Here is a 23,101-nt window from a genome sequence, read left to right as displayed (position 1 = left end):
ACCAGCTGTAATTTTAAAAATTGCAGAACACCAGTAGGAGATCTGTCTGACCTGTCTGGCTCTCTGTGATGGGTCCTGTTCGTTAAATTGAAGTGCTCTACAGGGCAAATACATCAAGTTCTAAAATGTTAAAATATTTGTTATAAAGAATTTGTCTTGTACCTGTAATTGCCAGAAGTGCCATTTTTTTCTTGCTAATACTCTCAGCATCAAAGAGTGTTACTAGCCTTTTGCTATTGAAGATTATGTTTACTTACAAGAACTATAAGCAGTGATGATACCTTCAGAACATTATGGTACAAAATCAAGAACTATCATACTGTTGCTCAACAAAAAGTTGGTTAGCCTAAGGCATAAGATCCTGTTTTATATTATCTGAGGTGTTTTAGTATAATGTTTTATACTGGCTCTAAAAATAGCATGTTGCATTTGGTACAAAGCTTGGCCTGGAGGACTGTAGTGTTTTGTTTATAAGGTCTTCCACTAACAGTGCCTCCTACTGAGATAGAAACCTGTGTACTTGCAAAGGAACTGGATGTGTGTTTTTGGGTTCTTTCAGTTAATTAGCTCACTGACTTGTGTAGGGGGGGTTTTGGTTTTTTATTGTCAATTTCTTATTTTTTAAGAGCTGCTAGGTAGATGTATCAGTATTTAAACTGGATGTAAACAACTTTAGTTTGAAATTTGTGGAAATTTGTAATTGCAACATCTGATATACTTTCTTTTAAGTGGAAGAAATAGTGTGGGTTTTCCAACTATTCCCTGCTAAGCAGAGACTGAAGGCTAACAAATTTAGTTGGCCTTAAAATTTATTTTTAACACTACTTGGAGTATACAGATGTTATTCAGCTTGGATCACGTAAGAATTTTGTGTTCCTAGCAAAAGTTGTTACTTTTTAACATACAGTGCCTTTCACTTGATTCAAAATGATTTTCCATTTAAATCTTCAAATACTGAAATTATTTTAAGAGCTTGAAATATTTACATTTTAAAACTCTATATAATTAGTAATGGGAAATTTTGAATTAAAATAGCCCAGATGTGTTAATGGTTTAGGAAAAAGGTCAAAATCATCTGAGCTTTATAGTAATATTTGAATAAATCATCACTTTCACAGATATAGGATGTCAAGTATGTTCAAAGATGGAGAAGGCCATCTTGAGCAGAGGTGCAGATGTCTGTGGATTAAGAGTTTGGCACTGTATTTTATCTTTAATGGTTAAACTTTTAAAATAGTGCACTGAAAACTGTTTGAAAAAGACAGGAATAGAAGATTGTACTGTGAAAACTGTCAAAATATATTAATTATTTATCAGAATTAATTATTTTAAAATGTGTTAGTGATGGGCTAGCAAGTTGATTCTTTATTCCCCAAGGTTAAGGTAAAAAAAATAACTGAGACTGTAAATTTCATCTTGGCAGACTGAAATTGTTTTTTGACAGTCCTGCATCTTAATGTGAATATGCAGGGAAAGTACTGTCAACTTTTTTAAATTATGGAACAAACTGAAATTTTGAATGTATCTAATTCATTAAGGTACACAGAACTGTGCCTTTTGTAAATGGTTATTTAAACAGGTGGTTTGACTAGTTTACCTTATTGAATGGTGTTATGTAGCAGAGCTTAACAGAACTCAGTTATCACTTGTGTGGAAAAAAAATGAATTGTCATGTTACTGTGTAATTGACTTGCTTAAAAATGAACAATAAATTTAATAAAATAAAGTCATTGTCTTGTTTTTTATCTTAGTGTTCTGTTTAAATTTGGATGGAATACTTGAGCAGTTTTGAAGAATCCTATTTGTTAACTTAATTTTTGGTAATACAGGTTTAGTTACATTAGTGTCAGTTCTTATGTTTCTAATTTAAAAGTTCTCCCTTACTCTGATTCCATTGATACAGGTGTCAAAATGTTGTTACCTATGAGTTCTCTCAAGGTTTTGATTAACATTTTAAAGTTTAAGGTGAGACTGTTTAACTTCTAAAAATACTAAATTATGTTTTATGTTATTAGTTTTGGTTAGTTTCACCTTACCACAATCAGTATTTTCTTATCTTTTTGACAAGTTAATGTAGAGGCATTTAATGTAGAGGTAGTTAAGTGAGGAATTTTGATGAGGTAAAATCTGGGTTCTTAATGGGATATGTTGAAAGCAATGATGTTCACATTATCAAATACTTGAATAAGTAAACAAAGGACCTCTTTACTATCAAAGAGTAAGGCAAGTTTGTTCTCATTTTTTTTGTACCAGGGCCACAGCCATCTCTGGGAGTTAGTTTTGGAACGCCATTCGGCTCAGGTATTGGCACTGGCTTGCAATCAAGTGGCTTAGGTTCTTCAAGCCTTGGAGGTACACTTTAACTTTTCTAATCTTTCATTGAATTATACCGCACAGCTGAATCTCTTGCAAACCTTTAACTCCACTAAGAGGATGATCTGTTTCAGGGAAAGACCTTAGAGTTTGACAGGTCTGTGCTTTCGAGGCTTCTTCCTGCCTTTCAGAAGGGGTTGCTAGGGCTAAGCTATTGTAGTGAAACCCCAACATGAACAGGATTAGGTAATCACAGAGATGTTGTGCTCTAGAAGCTAGGGAAGGACATCAAGTGTGTTGGAACTAAAACTTGACTGAATTTTACCTATATGAAAGTTAGGCACCTGAGACATTAGATAACACTGTAGGTAATTTGTGGAAGTTTTTCACTTTTTAACTATAGGGACCCATTTCTGCTTGTATTAAAATAAGAATAAATGTTAAAAAGTTACTGCATTTCTGTGATCCCGAAATCTATTTCCTTTAGCACTCACTCTGTGCCTCAGTGCAGAGGTGGGGGAAAAATCTCTCCCCTAGCACAAAAAGCAGCATGTGGAAGTGAGGGAAAAATACTTATCAAAATGTTAGTAGTGCTGGTGGGAACTATATTCCAGGAGGACATAAACTGTGAAAAAGTAGGTGATATAAAAAAAAAGAAAAATCAAAGTTAATGTAGACCTTTTATTTTACATGTAATGTGTTCTCACCACTAGAGCTACGGCTAGAATTTAAGCGATTAGCACAATCTAATTGGCTTGTAAATTTCCTGTCTATATAAGTTGGGGTTCCTACAGCTAATAATGTTTTCTGGAGCTTTAATAAGATCTGCAAAAAAAATTGTTAATTTGCTGAGCACAAACATAACGTTTTTCTTGTTACATCCTCCCTTCTCTGCAGCTTCAGTCCCCATTCCTACATTTTACCTATGAGCCGAACATATGAGTCAGTGTTTTAATGTATTTAAAATAATTAAGCGTCACTCAGTATTGGGAAGATGATGTGACCTGAACATTACATGAGTTTTACCTTTAATAATAACCTTGAAAATACCTTTAAATCTACCTGTGTCCCTTCTCATCAGAATATGTGTTTTTAGATAAAAGAAAATCTGTATACCTAAACAGGAAAAAAGTGAAAATAATGGGCTAAAAGGAAATTACTTTAGAATTACCTTTTTTCCCTGAAATGTTTTAAATGCCTAAAAAAAAAAAAATCAAACAATTTTTTTCCATTTCTGCTGAAAAGATTGTAGACTAAAGATTGTTCACCAGTCTTACATATGTAAATAAATGAACATTCCAACTGCTTTTAGTTTTATCCAAAAAACCTGACTTGTATTCTCTTTTTTTTCCTAGCTCTCTGCCTAGGAAGGTATTTGCTTGCATCATTAATTTGCAAAATGTCTTAACAAATCCGTAAGACTCTCTGATAGAAGCAAATGTAGAAGAATAAATACATACCTGCAAAATAGCCTGTTAGGTGTGTTCTTGGAAACAAATTGGCTGAATGATTACTTAAGTTTGTTTGGGATTTTAATTTTAGGGATTTGTGTTTTTGAACAGGACAATTTTTTTGTGTATGCTCTGGAACTGCTATTTTAGTTGGGGAAATTTGCTCTCTTTCCTTGATTAATGTCCTGTGTACTTTGACAGTGATAAACAGAGCCTTTTACATTTAAGTATATAAATTATTAGCCTAGATCCTGTGGTTTGGTAAATATTTGCAGATAATTTGCCTGATCACTGGTAATGAATTTCAACCTAGCTAGGACAAAAGAGTGTGTCATTTAAATGAACTGTCTTACACAGAAATTATACTTGTCATTACTTACCCTTAATACCCCTTTGATTTAAAAATCTCAGAAAACTTGAGAACACTGCTCCAGATAGTGTGTTCAGTCCTTACTTGTTTTAAAAATCTCAAAAATATTTGTGTAAAGGAATGGTAAAGGCTCAGTTTGCTGTAAATAAAAGGATTTTTCCTGATGCTTGAAACTTAAGATGGGAGCATGATTTCCTCAAACATAAATACAAATACTATTTTCTTTTTGAAAACCTGAGACGGCCGAAATCAGAGTATATATGTTTCTTACAGTTCTTATTCTCTGCCCTCTATTTCAAACTGCAAAAACCAATTTACTTTTCCTTCAGAGTGACTTCATATTACTAACACAATTTGAAACCTTAAAACATGTATATAATGAAATTATGAAAATCAGTTACAAAATCAACAGAATTAAATTTTGACAGCTATACATTTATGGCTGCCCTTTTTATAATGGTTTTTCAAATTAAATATTGTGAAATTTGTTTCTGTTCTCTATTTGAGCTATTTTGTAGTTTCCTGGATAAAGCTGATCCCTAATAACCTGAGAGGGGAATGACTCTAAAACAAGCCAAGTGTAAACTGAAGAAAATGCTTGCTCTGTTTTAAGCATATTTTTTTTTCTGGAGTTGTAGATGAAGATTGTGACTTTCTGTAATAAAAATCATGTAACTTGTATCTGAAATTTCTTAGTTTTAGCTCATTTGGTTACCATTTCCTGACAATTTAACAGCAATTCAATGGAAATTTCTTAAACTCTGATAGTTCACACCACCTGTTTTTATGATTTTTTCTTTACTCAGTTTTGGATTTTGAAGGTAGTATTTCTCTCAATGCTTTCCAGTTTGCACTGTTTTTTTAACACAATGCTGTGTCAGAGATAAATACTCTTCAGACAATAATCTTAGGAATATTTGTTTACCAAATAATGCTTAGAATTATGTTTAGGTTTAGAATACTCACCTAAAGCCTATGTGTCTTTATTTGCTGTGTCTGTAATTTTTTTTGTTGTGTGTCTTTACTGTTATTCTACTAGGATTTGGAAGTAGCTCTGCTTTTGGAAGTAGTGCCACAGGAGCATCATCATTTGGGTTTGGAACTACAAGTAAACCATCAGGAAGTCTAAGTGCAGGTTGGTTTGTTTCTTTTGAATTCAAAAATCAAGCTTATCATAAAGCAAGTTTTATAACCAAGCTGCTGTGCTCACTCCAAGAAATTTATTGTTTAAAGTTGCCTGTGTATATCACTATTAACTATTTACTTGCTAGAGCTGCATTTTCAGGTAAGTTTTTGGGTTGTTTTAAAGGTCTCTTATGTAGACAGTGTTGAGTGAGCATTAATGTTTCCCATTTCATGGTGTCTAGTTAGGAGGGGAAGCAGGAGATCAGATGCAGCCTCATACACAGAAGAGCCGTTGTCACTTGAATGCATTGGTATCAGTTATTGATTGAAATTAGCGTATGAATTTGACTTACTATATTTACAAATAAAGTTGAAATCATTTTCTGGAAGCCCAGAGGTTTCCTTATAAATGTATAAGTGCTTACTCTATTTGAATAGTAAGTTATATGTATTGTATCTCTGCATATATTCATAATTCCTTTTATTAACTACTCTGAAAATATTTCTGTGGCAATTGAACTACATAGTACTTACTTAGCTATTTTGGTTTTTGGGGGGTGATAAAATATGGATGTTATTGTGCCTTAACTCAGAAGTCTGAAATAGAAGTGGCATCCCTATTTACCTTTTAAATAGGAATAATAGCTTACTAAGTTATTACTAAGCAAATAGCTACTATAGTCTGTCCTGCAATCATTTTTCAGTGGCACATTGAAGGACGATCATGTCTCAAGAAAAATGTTTGATCAACTACTCCTAAAAGAAAACAGAATTTTGCTGGTATTTACTAGGAAGTGCTATGATTTGTATTCTGGATTCTCTTTGGTTAGTAATGAGTTGCTAGACCTAAAAAGTACTTAAAGTTTGCATTATGAGGTGGAAATGGCTCACTAAGTTGTCTGTGTAACATTCATGAATGTTAACAACCTAGTAGGTTCTTGATGGAACTCTTAACAGTATCTGGTGTCCAAGCATCAGCCACCTTTTACTTAGTTCTTAATATGAGAAATAATTGAAAGACTTACACTGCTTATGTTTTTGTCTTGTAGGCTATTGTTCCTGAATCTATATTAAATAATATTGCAGCATTTAAAGCTGCTGGATTACAAAGTTAATAGTTTAGTTTTTAACATATTAAAAATAGAATTACAAAACTACTTGTATGGATCAGTTGTCCATCACTAAGGAGGTATCATGCCAAAATAAATAACAAGTATGTCTTAGATATGTTGGTGTGCAGAGGCAATTTAGATACTGTTTCCCTCAAACCAGACCTTGTCATGGAGTCAGTGCCATCAGTCTCTTTCGCAAATGAAGGGATTGCACCCAATAAAATGAAGGTTGTCAATTATCTCAAGAGACTCGGCTGCAGAAAGCAGCTGAATAATAACAGGTGAAATGTAATTTCTGACACTTTTTGCTTAGAAAATCAAGTGGTCATGAAATCCTTATCTAGGCTAGGATTATGGAGTAAAAAACACTTTTAAGAATTTGGTAGGCCAGAAACACACTTTTACCTTTTATATCCAAAACATTATGTCATATAGCACCTGGATTGCGTGTGACCTTTAATTTTATTGTGGATGTATAAATGGGTTTGAATGATACCAGAGACTAGATACGTTATATTTACTTCTTTTAAATTTATTGTGTCTTGTTTCTGAGATATCATTTACAGGATCCTGAAAGCATATTCTGGTTTATCTTACAGTATAATGGTTGCATCTTGTTTCTGAATCAATTTCTTTGAAAAAGCTAAGAAAGTGGGGTGAATATGGGCTATGGAATTCACTGTTGTTGCTGCTTGGGTTTAGATATGAGCAGTTAAGTATTTTCCCAGACTAATGTGTCTGAGAACACTAGGTAAGTGTGTGTTCCAACACGCACTGTTCCAGGCTGCTTAGGATGCCGCAAACCTCCTCCACAGACTTTCCATCAGTTTGATCTTACCTTAAAACTAAAATTATAGATTGCCAAATTGGTTCTGTCAAGTGTTTGATTTTTGTGAGTTAGGTTTAATTGCTTTAAAAGATGCAAAATTTTATGTCGTGGTATTACTGCTCTTCTCAGTTTCACTTTGTGTTTGAGGAGAAAATTCTGAGTCCTCTGTGACAGTCTGAGCATCTTCTCATAGTAAATTTGGCTTGGTCCAGGAATGGTTGTTGTATTCATCAGACGATGAAAAGCAGAGCAGCTTCAGTCTCTTTGCAGTTTCTTTACTGGACACAGTTGTGAGATGGAACAGTGTCTCAGGTGTCCCTCTGAAACACACAGAAACACTCCAGAAAGCTTACTCCAAAACAAGTCCCATTTAATTCTTACTCTTACTCTTTTAATGGCAACCAAAAAGGCTGATATTAGTGGGCTATTGTAAACTCTCAAAGTAATGGGAAAAAGAAAAAAATCACCATTGAATTTACTTAACAATTTAATAAATTTTTAAGAGGAAGGGGAATGTTCAAACACAGGTTTTGTGAAAACAGATAATATACTTTTAAGATCTGAGTTGAAAATTCTTGTTGGAGACTTAGTTTTATTGGAGAATTGCAGCCTCAGTAAATGAGATAAGAGATAATCAAGTTGGGATCATGGCTGGATGCACTCATACTGCTGAAAAACAGACCTTAATGTATTCCATGAGCAGCTTTTAGATACAGAGGCTATAATAAATCAATCAAAGCTGTTCTTGAAATACTTTTATCTAGAGCACCCATTGTGGTATGGGAGATGAAAGCAGGAATGGATTGCCATCTGATGAACTGCTGTTTCTCCCTGTAGTATTAAAATTACCAAAAAATGCTGTTATGGGGAGGTGTGTACTCACCTTTGGTTTACCAAACCAAAGGGCTGATAGAAGCAGAGATGCACAAGTGAATGCATGAGCCCAGTGAATAGTGTGATCATAACACCATTCAGGGAGATGCGAAGCTGTGTCCTTAAAGGGCAGGTTGAAAAATCACTGTTCACGCATAAATAATACTAATTTCAGCAAGGACATTGTTGATCACATTGTACCTATGGTTCAAGACTTTGTGAGTCTTGCATGTAAACTGAGCTATTTTGTGACTGTTTTTTCTTGCAACAGGAATAAGACTCAATGTATATCTTGTTTAAGTTTTTATCTTGAAGAGTTTTCATTTGAGTGTTCAGCTTTAGGGTTTGGTTTACTTCCAATGAAACTTGGTACCTTGGCCTTGTTATGCTGCCGTGACACAAGAAAACCATGCAGATTAATTTCACAGCTACCTTTCTATACTTTTATGGCTGCCCTTAATAACACTTCTAACATAACAGTTATTCCTTTCCAAGCTGTATCTAAATTAACAAGTATGTTCTCAGTTTTCCATCTCATAGTTTATGCATCTTTTACTGTAATATTACTCAAATAAGTGTAGTCTGCTTTCCCTGCTTGCTTAAAAATAATCCCTGCATCTAGAAGCAGCAAGGTGGAGGTAATTTATGAACACTTTACTCTTGCCTACTGAACTCCTGACACTACAGGTCACATGCAACTTTATTATGAATGGCATTCATGATGTTTTCTAGGAAGCAATGCTTGCCTATTATCTCACATACATGAAGTAAAAAGGTAACTTTTTTTCGTTCATGAGATTCCCTGATCCATCTTAGCTGGGATTCAGAGTTATCGGGGAAATGGAGTAACACTTTCATGTGTTTCACCCCTTACATCCTAGGATGAGAAACAAATTAGCCCACAAAATTTAGACAAGACCCAAATGACCACTATCACTCACTATTGTTAGTCACACTCTAGATCTGCACAACCATTACACTGACAATGAGTTCTATGCAGGCAACTGCATGTTATAGGACTGTGAGTTACTGGAATGTTGATGATGAACTTTCTTGAGAAGATGATGTGTGTAACCCAAGTCCAGACATTGCAGGAGGAAGAGTTTCATCTTAAGTTTTGAAGTACTTCTTAATGCAGAGTGTCAGTAACAAGTGAGAGAACGGAAGACATCGGGCTTGTGAAAGCTGCTTTAGGATTCTGATGAGACAACCAGCTGGGCTTTTATTTCTGTACTCCAAAAATATTTTAGGCATTGACTTGAAGATACTGATGTGACCAAAGGATTGCTTCAGCTGTCTGCTAGAGCAATATAAAGTAATCCATATTGAGAATATACTCTTTCTTGATTGTGAACCAGTCCCATTTTTCTTATTATCTTAATTGTTTGCAGGTTTTCATATAGAACTTGTATGAAGTTCTTTGTTAAAATCTGAACTTACTCATGTCTTACTTATTAATTTGTGGTCTCTTGAGACAACAAAAAGTAAAGTTATAAAGTTCTGCTTCTTAAAGAAATCTTTGAGAAATTTCTAACATTCTCTAATAGTTGCAATTATTATCTAAGTTGATTATGCATAACTGATACAAATTTATAAAAGAAAGTGAAATGAGCTAGTGTTACTGTTGCTGGAAACTGTAGGGGGACTTCTTCCAACTGATCTTGTTTCACAGCTGCACCAAATATTCAGTTTGTTTACCTTGATAGAAGAGGGTGAAGGAGTTAAAATAGCACAATTTGCTCAGCCAGTCATGCAGTTTTTCCAAAGCTTTGTTTCCAGCACTGTTTTCTGGTTTGTCATAAGGGGTGGTTTTAAATACAAACAGACTGGCAAGGATTTTTTGGGCCTTTTCTGCCTTACATTTAAGGTGTGGTCAGTGTTATAAAGGCAGGTGAAGGTAGCAAAGGCAGTAGGAGGAAGAGTGAGCATTCCAACTCCAGCTTTGCCATTTCTCTGCTGTGAGTGAAGTAAGTGGTCCGTGGTCCACCTGTACCTGCTGCCTTCCCCCCCACCAGAGGAGTGCACTGCGTGTTTATGCTGAGAACTTGAGGAATTATGGTTCATCTGTTGTACAATTTCAGTGGGATGCTTGTGTGCTACTCTTGTATGGGTAATGCTATAATAGACTTTTGATTTAGGATATAATTGTTGGTACTCACTGAGGTAGTCTCTGTTAGTGCTGCATTTTTCAAGTTGCCATGGCAAGTCCAAGTGCTCTAGCAATGTGATTTACCATTGTTGATCCACATTGATATAAAGCGTTACAACTGCTGGATAAAGTGGCTGGTGGTAAAAGCTTCAAGGAGAATGAATTTACAATCATGATATAACTGATGTTTTAAAATATTTTTCCCTCCCCCATAAGGCTTTGGGAGCTCGACTACATCTGGGTTTAACTTCAGCAATCCTGGCATCACAGCATCAGCTGGCCTGACGTTCGGGGTGTCTAATCCTGCATCTGCAGGCTTTGGGACAGGAGGGCAACTTCTTCAGCTGAAGAAACCTCCAGCTGGAAACAAGCGAGGGAAAAGATAGGCACCCCTTTTAGGGAGGGGGAAGTGCATCAACTTTCTTCATCTTAAAAGTCTATTTTTGTAGATTGATACATCAATTAAATTGCATCCCAGGAGATTTATAAAAATTTTGCTACTTTTCCCTAGTGAAATCATACTGAACAGCTATTTTCTTGTGAATAGAAACCCGTTTATGTATTTTTATTTTGGGCCCTAGTTTTAGAAATGTTCTATACTGCATTATTATTAAAGAATCTTGTAAAATCATCTATTTAACCTAATGTTAGTAGCAGAATATTTTTTGTTAATAAGCTTTATACCATATGAATATATGCATATTTGTTTTTTTTGTACAGATAAAATATATTCTAGTACAAATACTAGAGTTCATATCTTCTGTTCCTGGATATGGCCTTTAAATCTACTTCAGGGTGTTTTTGTGTATATGGATGTAAATATATACAGTACAGTGCACACATCTGTGTGTATGTATGTGTATATATATATATGTATAAAACACATATGTGCATACCTTCCCCCATAGATCTCCTTTACTTTGTGTGTTCAGTTTCTACATGTTGCCTTGTGGTCCCATATCCTGATGTTCCTAGGAATTTCAAATTGTGGGTCCCAGGCTGTGTCATCATAGCTTCTGTGTTTTGTTGTTTAAAACCAGCTGAAATACAATGTTTACTATTTCATAAAGTTTGGTAGGTAGTGATTAGTAGCTGTTTTGGTTTTTTTTAAATCTTTTTCTTGGCCCATTTAGCAGCCAACTCTAAAGAAGAATCTGAGATTTTGACACAGACATTTTATAGGTAATGTTCCCAAACTGTTGTATTTTCTTTTTTTCTGAGCTGAAGAGTAGGGCACTGCCAAATTCCAGCTGAAAGCTCTGGATGCCACAAAGTCTGTGTGTAAACAGGAGTTGTCAGGCTGGATGAGCTTCTCCCTGCATTTGGGAGAGATAAGATGCACTGTCCTAACGAAAACCCAAATTAAGTGTTACAAACCCAAGTTGCTTCATGAACTTCTTGTCAGTACTTCCTTAAAAGGAGTTGGGCATCTGCTTTAAAACAAGGTGTAGTACAGTAACTTGCTGTTCAAGAACAGAAGGAGGAAAATGATGTAATTTGAAGGTTAAAGCTATTGCAGCAGTAGTTTGTGAATCTTACATACTGTAACATCATAGCTTGTTGTTCTGCATCTCCAATTTGGTGTGCACTAGGAATGTCCAGGAAAATATCTTAAGAAGGAAATAATAGAGCAATTGATTCTTTGCAAATAATGATAACCAGGTTGATGTGTGAGCATGAAACTTCAGAGCCAAGTTGATTTTATGTAGAGGTTTTGTCACTGGCTTTCTATTGTTAAAGTATTACTACCATTTTGTATGTTTTGGAAGTGTCTGCATTCAGCAGTGATTGCTCTTTGACAAATGTTTGGTTTGTCACTTAATCTGATAAAATTAAGGGAAACTGAGCACAGAATTCTTCACTTTTGTACTTGTATGTTATTGCATCTTTGTGAGCAGTCTCTTAGGAAGGGATATGTGGTTTTTTTAATGTCACAGAAAAATAAAGCTTATGGTTTATTTTGATTTCAACCTGTTTTTAAACTTTTACTGGGCTGCAGTCAAAACTGTAATGTTTGTATTTCTTTGTTACTGCTTTTTTTAATAGTTAATATGTTAAACCACTGGACTCTTATAATGTATTAATTTGTGAAACTAATTCTAAATGTGTACTGTTTGTCCATATGTGCAACTTACCATTGTGCAAACAATAAAACAATAATGCTGTGATCCTTGTAATACATACTTGCCTATCTGAGAGATAATTTCCTGTCATTCTCCTACATTATAGGAAAAACAAAAACCTCATTGGCTAATATGTAGAACTGTTCTTCCTAAAATTCATATAGTGCTGAATTGTTCTTGCTGAAGTTAAGGCCTTGATCCTGGATTGAAAGTGTGGAGGGAGAGGGGGCAGAGGGAGGTGTATTTTGTGGGGTTGTCTAGAATTCCTTCACAGTGCACAATGTAAACCTGGATCATGGTGTAATGTAACACAGCACTAGGAATGGCTTTGTAAACTGGGAAACAGTCTGTGCCTGTGCTCCTTCTTTTCCAATTAAACAGCAGTTGTCCTTAATTTAGCCTAAGCGAAAAAGCGATTATATAATAGAATAATCACATATAGTAGTACAAACTAAAGTCAGAATGGGATTTGAAATAATTATATTCCCAGACTATTACTTGGTTGTTGAATTTAGCCATGAATTTTGGGGGTCAGCGCTGTAGACGCTTCCAAATTATTTTTCACCCCAATTTAAAGACATGTTAATATGATTAGAGTGTAAAATACAAATGCATTCAAGGTGTGGCTTGGTTTCCTACAAAGCAGGTTAAGAAACTGACCTATATTTAAACACCATGAAATGAAATCAAGTCTAGATTATCTGTTCTGTCTATCTATCTAAAGAAAGAAAAGTCTGGTCTGGAAGAAGGCTCAAGTCCATGTGGACGACATAGTTTTCTGTTAGTTTGTACCTTGTTGTACAGCTTTGGTATAAATTTATGTATGTATGTGACCTCTTTCTTTTACTAGAATTAACTTTGTTTTTCCTTCAGCATTCTCCCTACCATGAAGACAGCAGAAGGGAAAGAGCTATGCCTCAGATTGCTTGGGTCAGGAACCTCTTTGTGATCCAGAACTTTCTTGGCACTTGCGCATGTCTCTGTTTCTGTCAAATCAGTTAGGTAGATACTACACGTAACTACTTTCTTGTGGATTGTGAGGGAGGAGATTGAAATAAGGTGGAGTAGGTCAGAGTATCTCTGTGCAAAAAATTCCAGCAATAAATTATGTACTTTTGGGACTAACTGCTGGGATTGTGCTGTCAGGCTGTTTCTCTCTTCCCTCTCATTCAGTACCTTCCAGCACTGTGGCTGCTGTTTCCAGACACTGATGAATGGTTTAAGTATCATGGTCATTGACTGGTATGGATTCTCATGGAAATAGGCACCTGGGTTTGGGGAGGGGCATGACACGGAGTTGATGCCTGCAGCAGCTCTGGAAGACAGCGGTTACCCACTACAACAGTGTCCGTGGAGCTCCAGCACAGCCGCACGTTCCACCTCCACTCAACTAGGCTGGTAGGTTCCTTCAAAGGAGGATGGAGGTGTTACAGGGATGAAGTGTGGGGAGAGCTAGGGGATGTAAGGCATAAGGCTTACTGCTGTGAATGGGACAATTCGTTTTAATTCAGTTTGGGATCATTTCTTCTGAGCTCAATGTTGAATGTTCATCAGGTGGCAGGAGGCTGCCAGTTACGTACTGCCACCACAGGACCCTTGTGGGAGTAGCTGTCATGCAGCATGTGCAGTGAAATGGTCAGTGACCTGCTGTGCCACTTAAAGATCTGCAAGTCTGTGGGGCTGGGTGGAGTCCACCCAAAGATACTGAAAGAGCTGGTGGAAGAACTGACTGAGCTACTTTCCATCATTTACCAGTGTTCCTGGCTACTCAGGGAGGTCCTGGTTCACTGGAGGTCAACAAATGGAACACCTCTCTGCAAGAAGGGCCAGAAGAAAGATCCAAGGAACTAAGGCCTGTCAGCATGATCTATCTCAGTGTTGGGGGCGGTCATGGAGCAAATTATCTCAAGTGCCATCATGTAGCATGTGCAGGACAACCAAAGGATCAGGCCCAGCCAGTGGGTGGGGTTGTGAAGGGCAGGTCCTGCTTGACCAATCTGATCTGTGACAAAGTGACAAGCTCAGTGGATGAGAGAAAGGTTGCATGTGTTTTCTGCTTAGACTATTGTATTTGACACATTCTCCCACAGTGTCCTCCTTTAGAAACTGGCTATTCATGGCTTGGACAGATGCATATGTATCAGTAGTAGTGTTGCCAGCAAGACCAGGGCAGTGACTGTCCTCCTGTACTCAGCACTGGTGAGGCCACACCTCCAACCCTGTGTTCAGTTCTTGGCCCCTCACTGCAAGAAAGACATTGAGGGGCTGGAGCGTGTCCAGAGAGGGGCAACGGAGCTGGGGAAGGGTTTGGAGCACAATTCCTGTGAGGAGCAGCTGAGGGAGCTGGGGGTGTTAAGCCTGGAGAAAAGGAGGCTCAGGGGAGACCTCATCACTCTCTGCAACTGTCTGAAAGGAGGGTGCAGTCTGGTGTGTGTCAGTCTCTTCTCCCAGGCAACAAGTGGCAGAACAAGAGGAAATGGCCTCAGGTTGTACTAGGGCAGTTTTAATTTGGATGTTAGGGAAGAATTCTTCACTGAAAGGCTTGTTGTCAAGCACTGGAACAGGCTGCCTAGAAAAGCACTATCCCTGGAAGTGTTTAGAAACAATGTGGGCTTGCTACTTAGGGACAGGGGTTAGTGGTGAATGTGGCCATGCTAGGTTAATGGCCAGACTTGATCTTTTCAATCTAAACAATTCTGTGACGAGATATGTCACCCTTTGTTTCCTTGTTGTAAACATTTTCTGGCACACTCTTTTTTAAGGTGGTAGAATTTTGTTTAACTTCAATATTTGAACAATCCTTCTGACCCATTTGACTCCTGTTGCTAGGAGGTTTGTTATTAATGCTTTTTTCACTCCGCCTCAGGAATTTAATCTTTATAACCCATGGCTGCTGTTAAATGCCACAGTGAGGAGGTGAGTAGGCTGTGTGTTTCATTAGCTTTGTTTTCTGTTTTTTCACCCTTTAGAAGTAAGGCAATTCTAGCATGTTATGAACAGGTTATAATTAAGTTTGGAAGCTTCTACAAACTAGAAGAGCTTCTGGTTTGATTTTACTTTTGTTTGAGTATAGATCAGCCCCCACCAGGATATTGGGTCATTTCTGTTGAACAGTTGTATGGAAAACTTGGAATACATATTCCTATCCTAAATTGGTCAATAACTGAAGAGGCAAAAGATATGTATGTTCAATTAATGTTTCCTAGACTGATGGATTTCTCTTTTTTCTTTTCTCTTTGATACAGGGGTCACTGTACGGCATATGCTTGGGTACCAGCAGGACAGCAGTTTATTAGAAAGTCATGTAATTGCTTCCAAAATAAAGTTCTGATTAGAAGCTGGCATATAACTCCTATCTGTGCGTTTAATATGGCACTTTGTGGTAACAGGATATGCTTCTGGGGTGATGATGATCCTGGCCACAAAAGAAAGCTAGGAGGACGATGTTTTGATCAGTCATTGTGCTGTACTAAAAAGGGAAAGAAACACACAACTGATGAATATTCAAAGTCAAGGATTAAAAATTAAACTTTATTATATGAAATATGAAAAATACCGTGTCCTCTTTTTAAGAGGAGAAGGGGATAAATTATCATGGTGGAAAAAAAAAACGGTGACAGGCAGCTTGAGTAGACCAGATTGAATGAAACCTTGGGGAAAAAAGTATGCACAAGCTGTGTAGAGTTGGGTAGTCTATTAACTCCATTGTTAAGTACCTAAGTAGAAGCTACCCTGAAGTGAAAAAACACCCAAACCTTCTCATCCTGTTAATGGTGTTAGCATTCCTTCGCTGTTGGGGCTACCTTTATTTCTTTATTAACATACACATAAAAGGAACCTGACCTTTGAGCGTAGACACTTTCACTGTGGTTCTGGTGGGGGATAAGGTAAGATAGACGTGATAAAGCTGTCCTTACTGGGAAAAAAAGTCCATCTTTCAAAACAAAGTTTGCAGTGAGTGGGCCCAAATGCTAAATGGAAGCAATGGCAGTGAACAGTTAGTCCTTAGTAGTGTAGGGACAGCTCTCCATCTCTGCTAGAGACCACTCATTTTGTGACAATGTGTGGGGGAGTGATGGTGAGCATACCTGTGTGTTACCACTGTGCTGCCTTTGTTTGGTGCAGCTGTGTGAGGCACAGTCCCCAAGAGTGTTGTCTCCTTTAACAACTATGGGGGTTCTGATTCAGCACTGGGTCGGACAAAGTGAATGGACAGAAGTGATAAGGAAGGTGCCAGCCTTAATGCCATGGAAATCAGTCTTAGTAATGCACATTATATCAGTCTCAAATAGGAATTGTCTTTTATCCTAATTTATTTAGTTGCTGACTAAGGAGCAGGAAGATGTTCACATACCTCCGGCAGCCAAACCAGAAGCACGCCTTATTCCCAGGGACGAGGAGACCTTTGGCTGCTACCTAAGCTTGTGTGGTGAGGACCACAGAGCAAAGCTCTTACCTGATCCTATGCTGGTAAAGAGAAGTTGATGCTGAGAACTGCCCTGAGACCAAAGAGGGAAGGTTTTTAACATTGCTTATGTTGGCTTTGGGGGTGATGATGCTGTCAGTGCCAATAGCAACCTCCCGCTTATACTGGGAATGTGAAAAAGAGGCTGGAACTGCACGAAGGCTGTAGAAATTTAATTTCTGCAGTGGAGAGGCGGGTCTAATACAAAGGCATATTAGGTTCAATTTATACTTTATTAGTACAAATATTTAGCTAGAAATTCTCCTCTGAGTAATTTGTCATTTTACGCTTGAGAATTGTCACCTTCACCATCACTTCTCCCCATGACTTATTTCTAGCGCTGCAGCAGCTGGTGCTTGTTGCTCTGTCATGGTGATACCCACATTGGGGTGGCATTAGGGCTTGCCAGGCTTTGAAGCTGCTGGAAAATACAGGGGCAGAAAGGAAAAAGGGTTAAGATCCTGTGTAGATGGATGGCGATATCAGTCCACCAGTGACAGAAATAGTAACAAAAAAACCTAACACTGCTGCAGAATGCAGGCTATATCATTTAAAGTTAGCTCTGGGAAGTGGAGGGAGGGGCAAAATTCCAAAGCCTCTTTGCCAGGCTAGATAATTGTTGAGTAAAATAGGAATGATTTAGGCAAATACAGTTTTTTTGACTTCTTTTCTAAGCAGTATTACAAATGTCCTGATGTAGAAAATATTCTTATAAATACTGTTAATTTTCCACAACAAGTTGCTCCTTCTTGCCTGTCTGCAGTAATAATCCCTATATAAACCCCCAAACTGCAAATTTAGGAGGACTAGGACCTGTTGAGAAGATAAGAAGTGCTTTTTTTTCTTGCTAGAACCTCACTGATTTCACTGCACAGGCAAAAAATGCAATAAAAGGCAACAGCTGTGTAGTGATGCTATTTCTGCTATACGGTGCCCAAATCCTTGTCTTGCACTAAGGCATTAGGAGGTGATCAACAGTCAATTTCTGGTTTTAAATACCTTTAGTTTTCTCTTCCTGCATTTCATAAAATGCTCATGCTTTGTGCTCTGCATGGCATAAACTGAAGTGTGAATGTGGAAAACTCCTGTACTTTCCTGGGGTTTTATTTTTTAGTTTAAATAACTTTTTAATAACAATGATTCATTGTCAAATTGACCAGCCTTACGGTAAGGGCAGACAATGGGATGATGGATTTAGCCCACATGTAAGTCTTTCTTTGATTTTTTTCTGAGGAGTGGGAAAAAAAGACTAAAATTCTTTCATTTTCTTCCTAGTAGCTGGGGTGGTTGGTTGGAGCAGAAGTAATAAATCAATTAGGAAACAGCATCCCTTTCAATTTGAAGCTGTGCACATCAGCTTTGTATCCAGGCTTTTATATATTGTACAGCAATCTGTTGTGTCTGCAGCAAGTGGAAGCTCCAAAAATCAATGCACTCGAGGGGGAAGAGCCTGACATTTGTATTAATCAAGGCTGGCTGATTAGCTGGACGATGCTAACAAGCGCCCCTAAAGCTCTGCTCCGACTGGGCTGTGTTGAAACTGGGGGACGTTTTCTGAGTGACAGCCTCGTCCTGCACTCGTGAATTTGTAGGGAAATGTCCCGCAGCACCCGGAGGTGCTGTTACCCGCTCACCTCCCTTCAGCCGCATCCCCAGCCCCGTTATCAGGACAGTGGTGCATTTTGGAGCCAGACGGGCGATACGGGAGGTGCCGGTGCCGGCTGTGATAAGGTGGTGCCAGCGCTGATTCCGGCTGTCACTGCGGCGTGTGCTGAGAGCGAGCGCTCACAGCAGGAGCTGAGCTGTGCCTCCTGATGCGCTCGGTGCCGGTGCAGCCACGGCACATTCACAGCCCAGCCCCTGAGGAGTGTGCTAACTTCATATCCCTTCCTTCAAAGCTATTTTTTACAATCCTTTCCCTCATTCTCTGACTGGGTTTTTTTTTAATTCCCTTGGGTCATCTTGATCTAATTATTCTCCAGGAAATGAGAGCCAGTAAAAGAAAGCCTTTTGCTATGAGTACACGTGTATTTTAAAATGCAGATATTAAATATGTTCCCTAAGCAGAAATAAAAACCAGTCCAGCTTATGCAATCAATACCAGAATTGGAGTGGCTGTTTCCACCCTTAAATGTACTGATGGTGTTTAAATTATACTTGCTACAGTCACACTAGTATAAAAAGTACCTAATAACCAGGTTGGGAAGAAAAAAAAAGGCTACTAAAGTAAGCTCATATATTCTGGTGACTATCCTCACCTGGGAAATTGTGTTGGTATTACCTGTCAGTATGGATTGCATTCTCAAATTCAACAGTTCTCCATACAAACTCCACAGTACAGTTTCAGTCACGCTACTCTTCTCACTAACTTCACATGGGGGCAGCAAGGCATTGCTTTAGCAGCAGGAAATACAGTTTTGCCTGAGAAGTGACTTCGCTTGTATAAATGGACAAGATGCAGGGATTTCAACTCCAAAGCTATTTGTTTCTAAGTTAAAAAAACTACAGGCATTAAAACAAACTGTTTTCAAATTAACTGTTTTAATTCTGCACAATCAGAATTAATTCCTTTATTTTGTGTTACCAGGAAGAAAAATCTCTGCTGTTGAAATGTACAAAAGCAATAAAATTCATCTCTTGTAGTAAGCATGACCTGACTTTTACATGCCAAGTCATCTAAACAATAGTACCGTGATGATGAGTTCTAGCTGAAGACTTCAGCCTATGTTAATTTACAATTCTGATCTGCAATGTTGTGGACACAACAGAGCCAAAGTAGAGCCAAAGCAATTCTAGAATCCAGGTTGTCAAGATTCCTGATAAGGTTACAAAATTGTTTGACAATAACGATGTAACAGTAGGTATGTGAGCTAAATGGAATGGGAAAGTAGATATATGCCTGTTTGGCATCCAGGGCTGGGCAATGGAAAGCAGATAATCTCACTTGTGCCCAAGTGACAAGACCATCAAGAATGAAACTGGAAATTCCAAAGGGGAAAAGAAGACAGTATCCGTCTACCATCTAAACTTTATCACCAATGGGTCATAAAGAAAAGAGAATAGGAATTGCTGCCAGTTTTGTGTTCTCTCTTAACATCAACGGAATGTGACAAGCTACTACAGCATGGGTTGAAAATTCCATAGGGAAAACAAAATGTCCCTAACAGTGAGAGCCACTTACACACCCACAGAAGCTCATGGCAGCTTGGAGAGTCGTGTCACAGGGTTTTCCTTTTCCTATCCCAAGGAGAGACTCCAACCAAAACAGACAGAGATTCAGAATAAGGTGAGAGGTTTGTGTTCCTGTGTTATCATGGAGAATTTGTAGAATAGACACCCAAAGGGGAGGATAGTGACTGTTGTTTCTTGCTTATTGTTACTGTTTCCACTTATTTGTCCTTTCTCCTCTTTCCTTCCTGTCCAATGTGTGCAGGCACAGCCAGCCCCAACAAATGTTTCTGGTACCTCGCTGTGAATGGCTCAGCAGCTCAGAGTCAAGGTGGGGTGTCCTCATTTTTCCCCTCTCTTGAACTGGGAGCTGTTCAGAATGAGAGATGTGCTTTTGTATTATCTCTCTTTTCATGCCTTTTCTGTTGTCTTTTTTTTTTTTTTTTTTTTAAGCAGGAGCTGATGTACTTGTGAAGAACTTTAGCACATGAGGCGTGGCAGCCCTAGGAAAGCAAAGCACCGTGCTCTGAAAGCACAGAAATACTTTTGAAAAATTTCCATCTGGAGAGTGACTGTAATATGGAGAGAGACAGCTGGAGGGAGACAGCAAAAATGCCCTTGTTACAATAAGGAGAATGCCTGTCAGTGCAGTGACTGAATGAATTTACAAGGTAAGCAGATACCAGTGTTAAAGAGCCACTTAAACATATGGTGGCCATTATCCCACAGCAGCTCTGCCTTCAAGGATCAGCATCCAGGCTGGACAGTGGCACAGGCAGCTGTGCCACAGCTCTGTGCCCAGGCGTGCAGGGGTGCAGGTACTGCTCTCACACAGCCAGTGCCACAGCCCCTACACTGCTGCACAGGCAGACTGCAGCTCAGAGTGTTAAAAATTATGTGGAAAATGCACTTCACCTGTTTCAGACAACTAGCAGAAGTGCTTTTAAGTCTTATTTTCACTGCTCTAAGAGAGACAATTTTTAAGGACTAGCAGAACAGCAGGTGAATTCTTCAAATTCCCAAAATAAAAGATTTTATTTGCTTTCCTGAGATCATGCATTTGGCTGGACAGTGGCAAAGAACATTTCTACTGACCCTCAGGCCTCAGAAAACTATACTTGGTAGTAGTATTACAAATTCAGAGACTTAAAAAAAAATAAAATAAAAGGAAGTTTAAGCAGATAATAGAGATTTGTAGACTATGCGATCATTACTGAATACATGTAGGCTTTAAAAATCTTTTCCCCTCCACCAACTATGTGTTATTTTAATTATATCTAAAAGCTGCACTATGCTTAGTTTGATGGGATGTGATGTGTTTAGTGTCCTACAAAATCTGGGATAGATTTATTTAACATTGAAATAGATTGAACTAATATAATGAGATTGTTTGACATGGGAAAGAGAGTGAAAAAGTCTCAGAGTAGGAAAGACTTGCTATATTTATGTGTTTCCACATATTTTGGTTATAGATTTTGTGTGTGCTTTTAAATTTTAATCATAGGGATATTACCTGATCAGCTTGTAAAGACAGTGGAAAAAACCACCCCAAACTCCACTAATTAGTCTATTGCTAAACAGGATCTAAAGCATTTTGCAAAGTGCCAAATGTTTTAAGTTTCACAAAAGGATAATGAGGTACACTATTATCTCTGCTATTATCCAGGCAAGTTGAGACAAATCCTGAGCTTGAATATATAAAGTACATGTTACAGATAATCTCTGCAGGGGATCTGATGCTGATGTTTTGTTATGATCAAGACTCCTAGTTTGGAGTACAGATTAGATTAGATTAGATAGTCTGCTTGTAACCTCTCTTCTCATAGTCTGGTTTTGCTATTGAAAGAGAACCACCTTACTGAGTATCAGTGAACCATCAACTCAAAGGATGGGACTGGGAAAGTATTTTGCTTGCCACGTATAAAAGACTCAAGAAGCTGCTTTTCTTATTATGAAAATGTGTGTCTAACCTAGATTTAAGGAAAATGATCTTGTAGGAAGAGCTCTGTGAATGTAGGCATTTAACAGCTGCTGTGCTGTCACTTGTGGCTGCCAGACATCCAAAGACAGGTCACTGGCAGGAGCTCGTGGTTCTAATTCCTTCCCCAGGCAATCCCCTTCCCTCCCTGTGGCCCATCGCTGATGGGGGTGTCTTGAGCAATGGATGCTGTGGGGGATATGGGCTGAGTGTACAAAATCTGTCACTGCCCAGGACTGTCTGTGCTGGGCTCCTTGTGCTGGAGCTGGCAGCTCCGGGGAGCTGCTACGCAGGGTTTGAGATGGAGCATCTCAGACCCCATCAGTTGAATCACTACAAGTTTCTTCTCGTTCACCCAGCTGCACTGATTGGGTGATAAATAACCTGTCGTGCTGCAGCCCCAGTTCCATCTTGGTAAGTGCAAACTTTTCCAAAAGTTAGCTGCTCTGGGTTACTAATCTTCTCTGAGGTAGGTAAGGCGTGAGGTGTGGGGGAACCATCTCTACACCAGCCCAGCTCCAGCAATGGACTGAGCTGCAGCCGCGGCCACGGCTGGAAAACAATTCACTGGGAGCAGCAGCGAAGGTAGGGGGGCAGAATGCATTTACCTGGTCCCTAATTTTACCAGAATCTGGTGCTCCAGAGCAGCAGCTCAGTGAAAGCCCGTAGCTGTCAGACTGGCTGAAATGAGAACGAAAGAGGGGATGAAGATGGAGGGAGAAGGACAATAACTAAATTGAAGAAGAAAAGCTTAAAGGCCTAAGAGAAATACACAACACTTTGCAGTCACCTTCCTCCCAGTGATTTGCCTTTATAGCGAAATTTAGAACAAGTGCCACTTATCAGAGCTCCCGTATTTGTGCCTTTTTCTTATAAGAAGAATTTTTTTTTTACTCGATGCAATGCATCGTAACTCAGAGTTGTGGTTGGTGTCACGACCAACAAGCTGTCTCACAGGGAACGAGAAACCACAGACTGCCCTGACACTTCAGCAGCTGAAGGTGCATCCCCGTGCCCGGCCCCGGTGGCACTACCTTTAAGAAGCGGTGAGGCAAACGCAGGCCGCCCCTGTTCGGTGCCGGTGCCCCCGGCAGGACCGCGGCCCCCGCGCCCCCGGCCCGCGCGGCACCGCCCCGTCGGGCGGG

At 38.7% G+C, this 23,101-nt stretch overlaps 1 protein-coding gene across 4 annotated transcripts in view; it reads left to right on the top strand.

Moving 5' to 3' along the window:
- NUP58 (nucleoporin 58) overlaps nt 1-15,694 on the top strand; it is a 39,619-nt gene extending 23,925 nt beyond the window's left edge. For 2 of the 4 annotated variants that reach the window (XM_012569812.5, XM_030275168.4), the window contains exons 14-16: nt 2,254-2,352; nt 5,174-5,269; nt 10,439-11,127. In XM_012569812.5, the coding sequence (XP_012425266.5) occupies nt 2,254-2,352; nt 5,174-5,269; nt 10,439-10,608 (365 nt within the window). In that variant the 3' untranslated portion in view covers nt 10,609-11,127. Of the gene's footprint in view, nt 1-2,253; nt 2,353-5,173; nt 5,270-10,438; nt 11,128-13,518; nt 13,663-15,590 lie in introns of those variants that run through there. The other 2 variants (XM_030275175.4, XM_072930630.1) reach the window with 2 other exon arrangements.
- Nucleotides 15,695-23,101: the final 7,407 nt, after the last annotated feature.

This window comes from Taeniopygia guttata, chromosome 1 (genome assembly GCF_048771995.1).
Source record: "Taeniopygia guttata chromosome 1, bTaeGut7.mat, whole genome shotgun sequence".
Taxonomy (NCBI): domain Eukaryota; kingdom Metazoa; phylum Chordata; class Aves; order Passeriformes; family Estrildidae; genus Taeniopygia; species Taeniopygia guttata.
The sequence above is the reverse complement of the archived record's forward strand: the minus strand, read 5'-3'. Positions and strand labels throughout refer to the sequence as shown.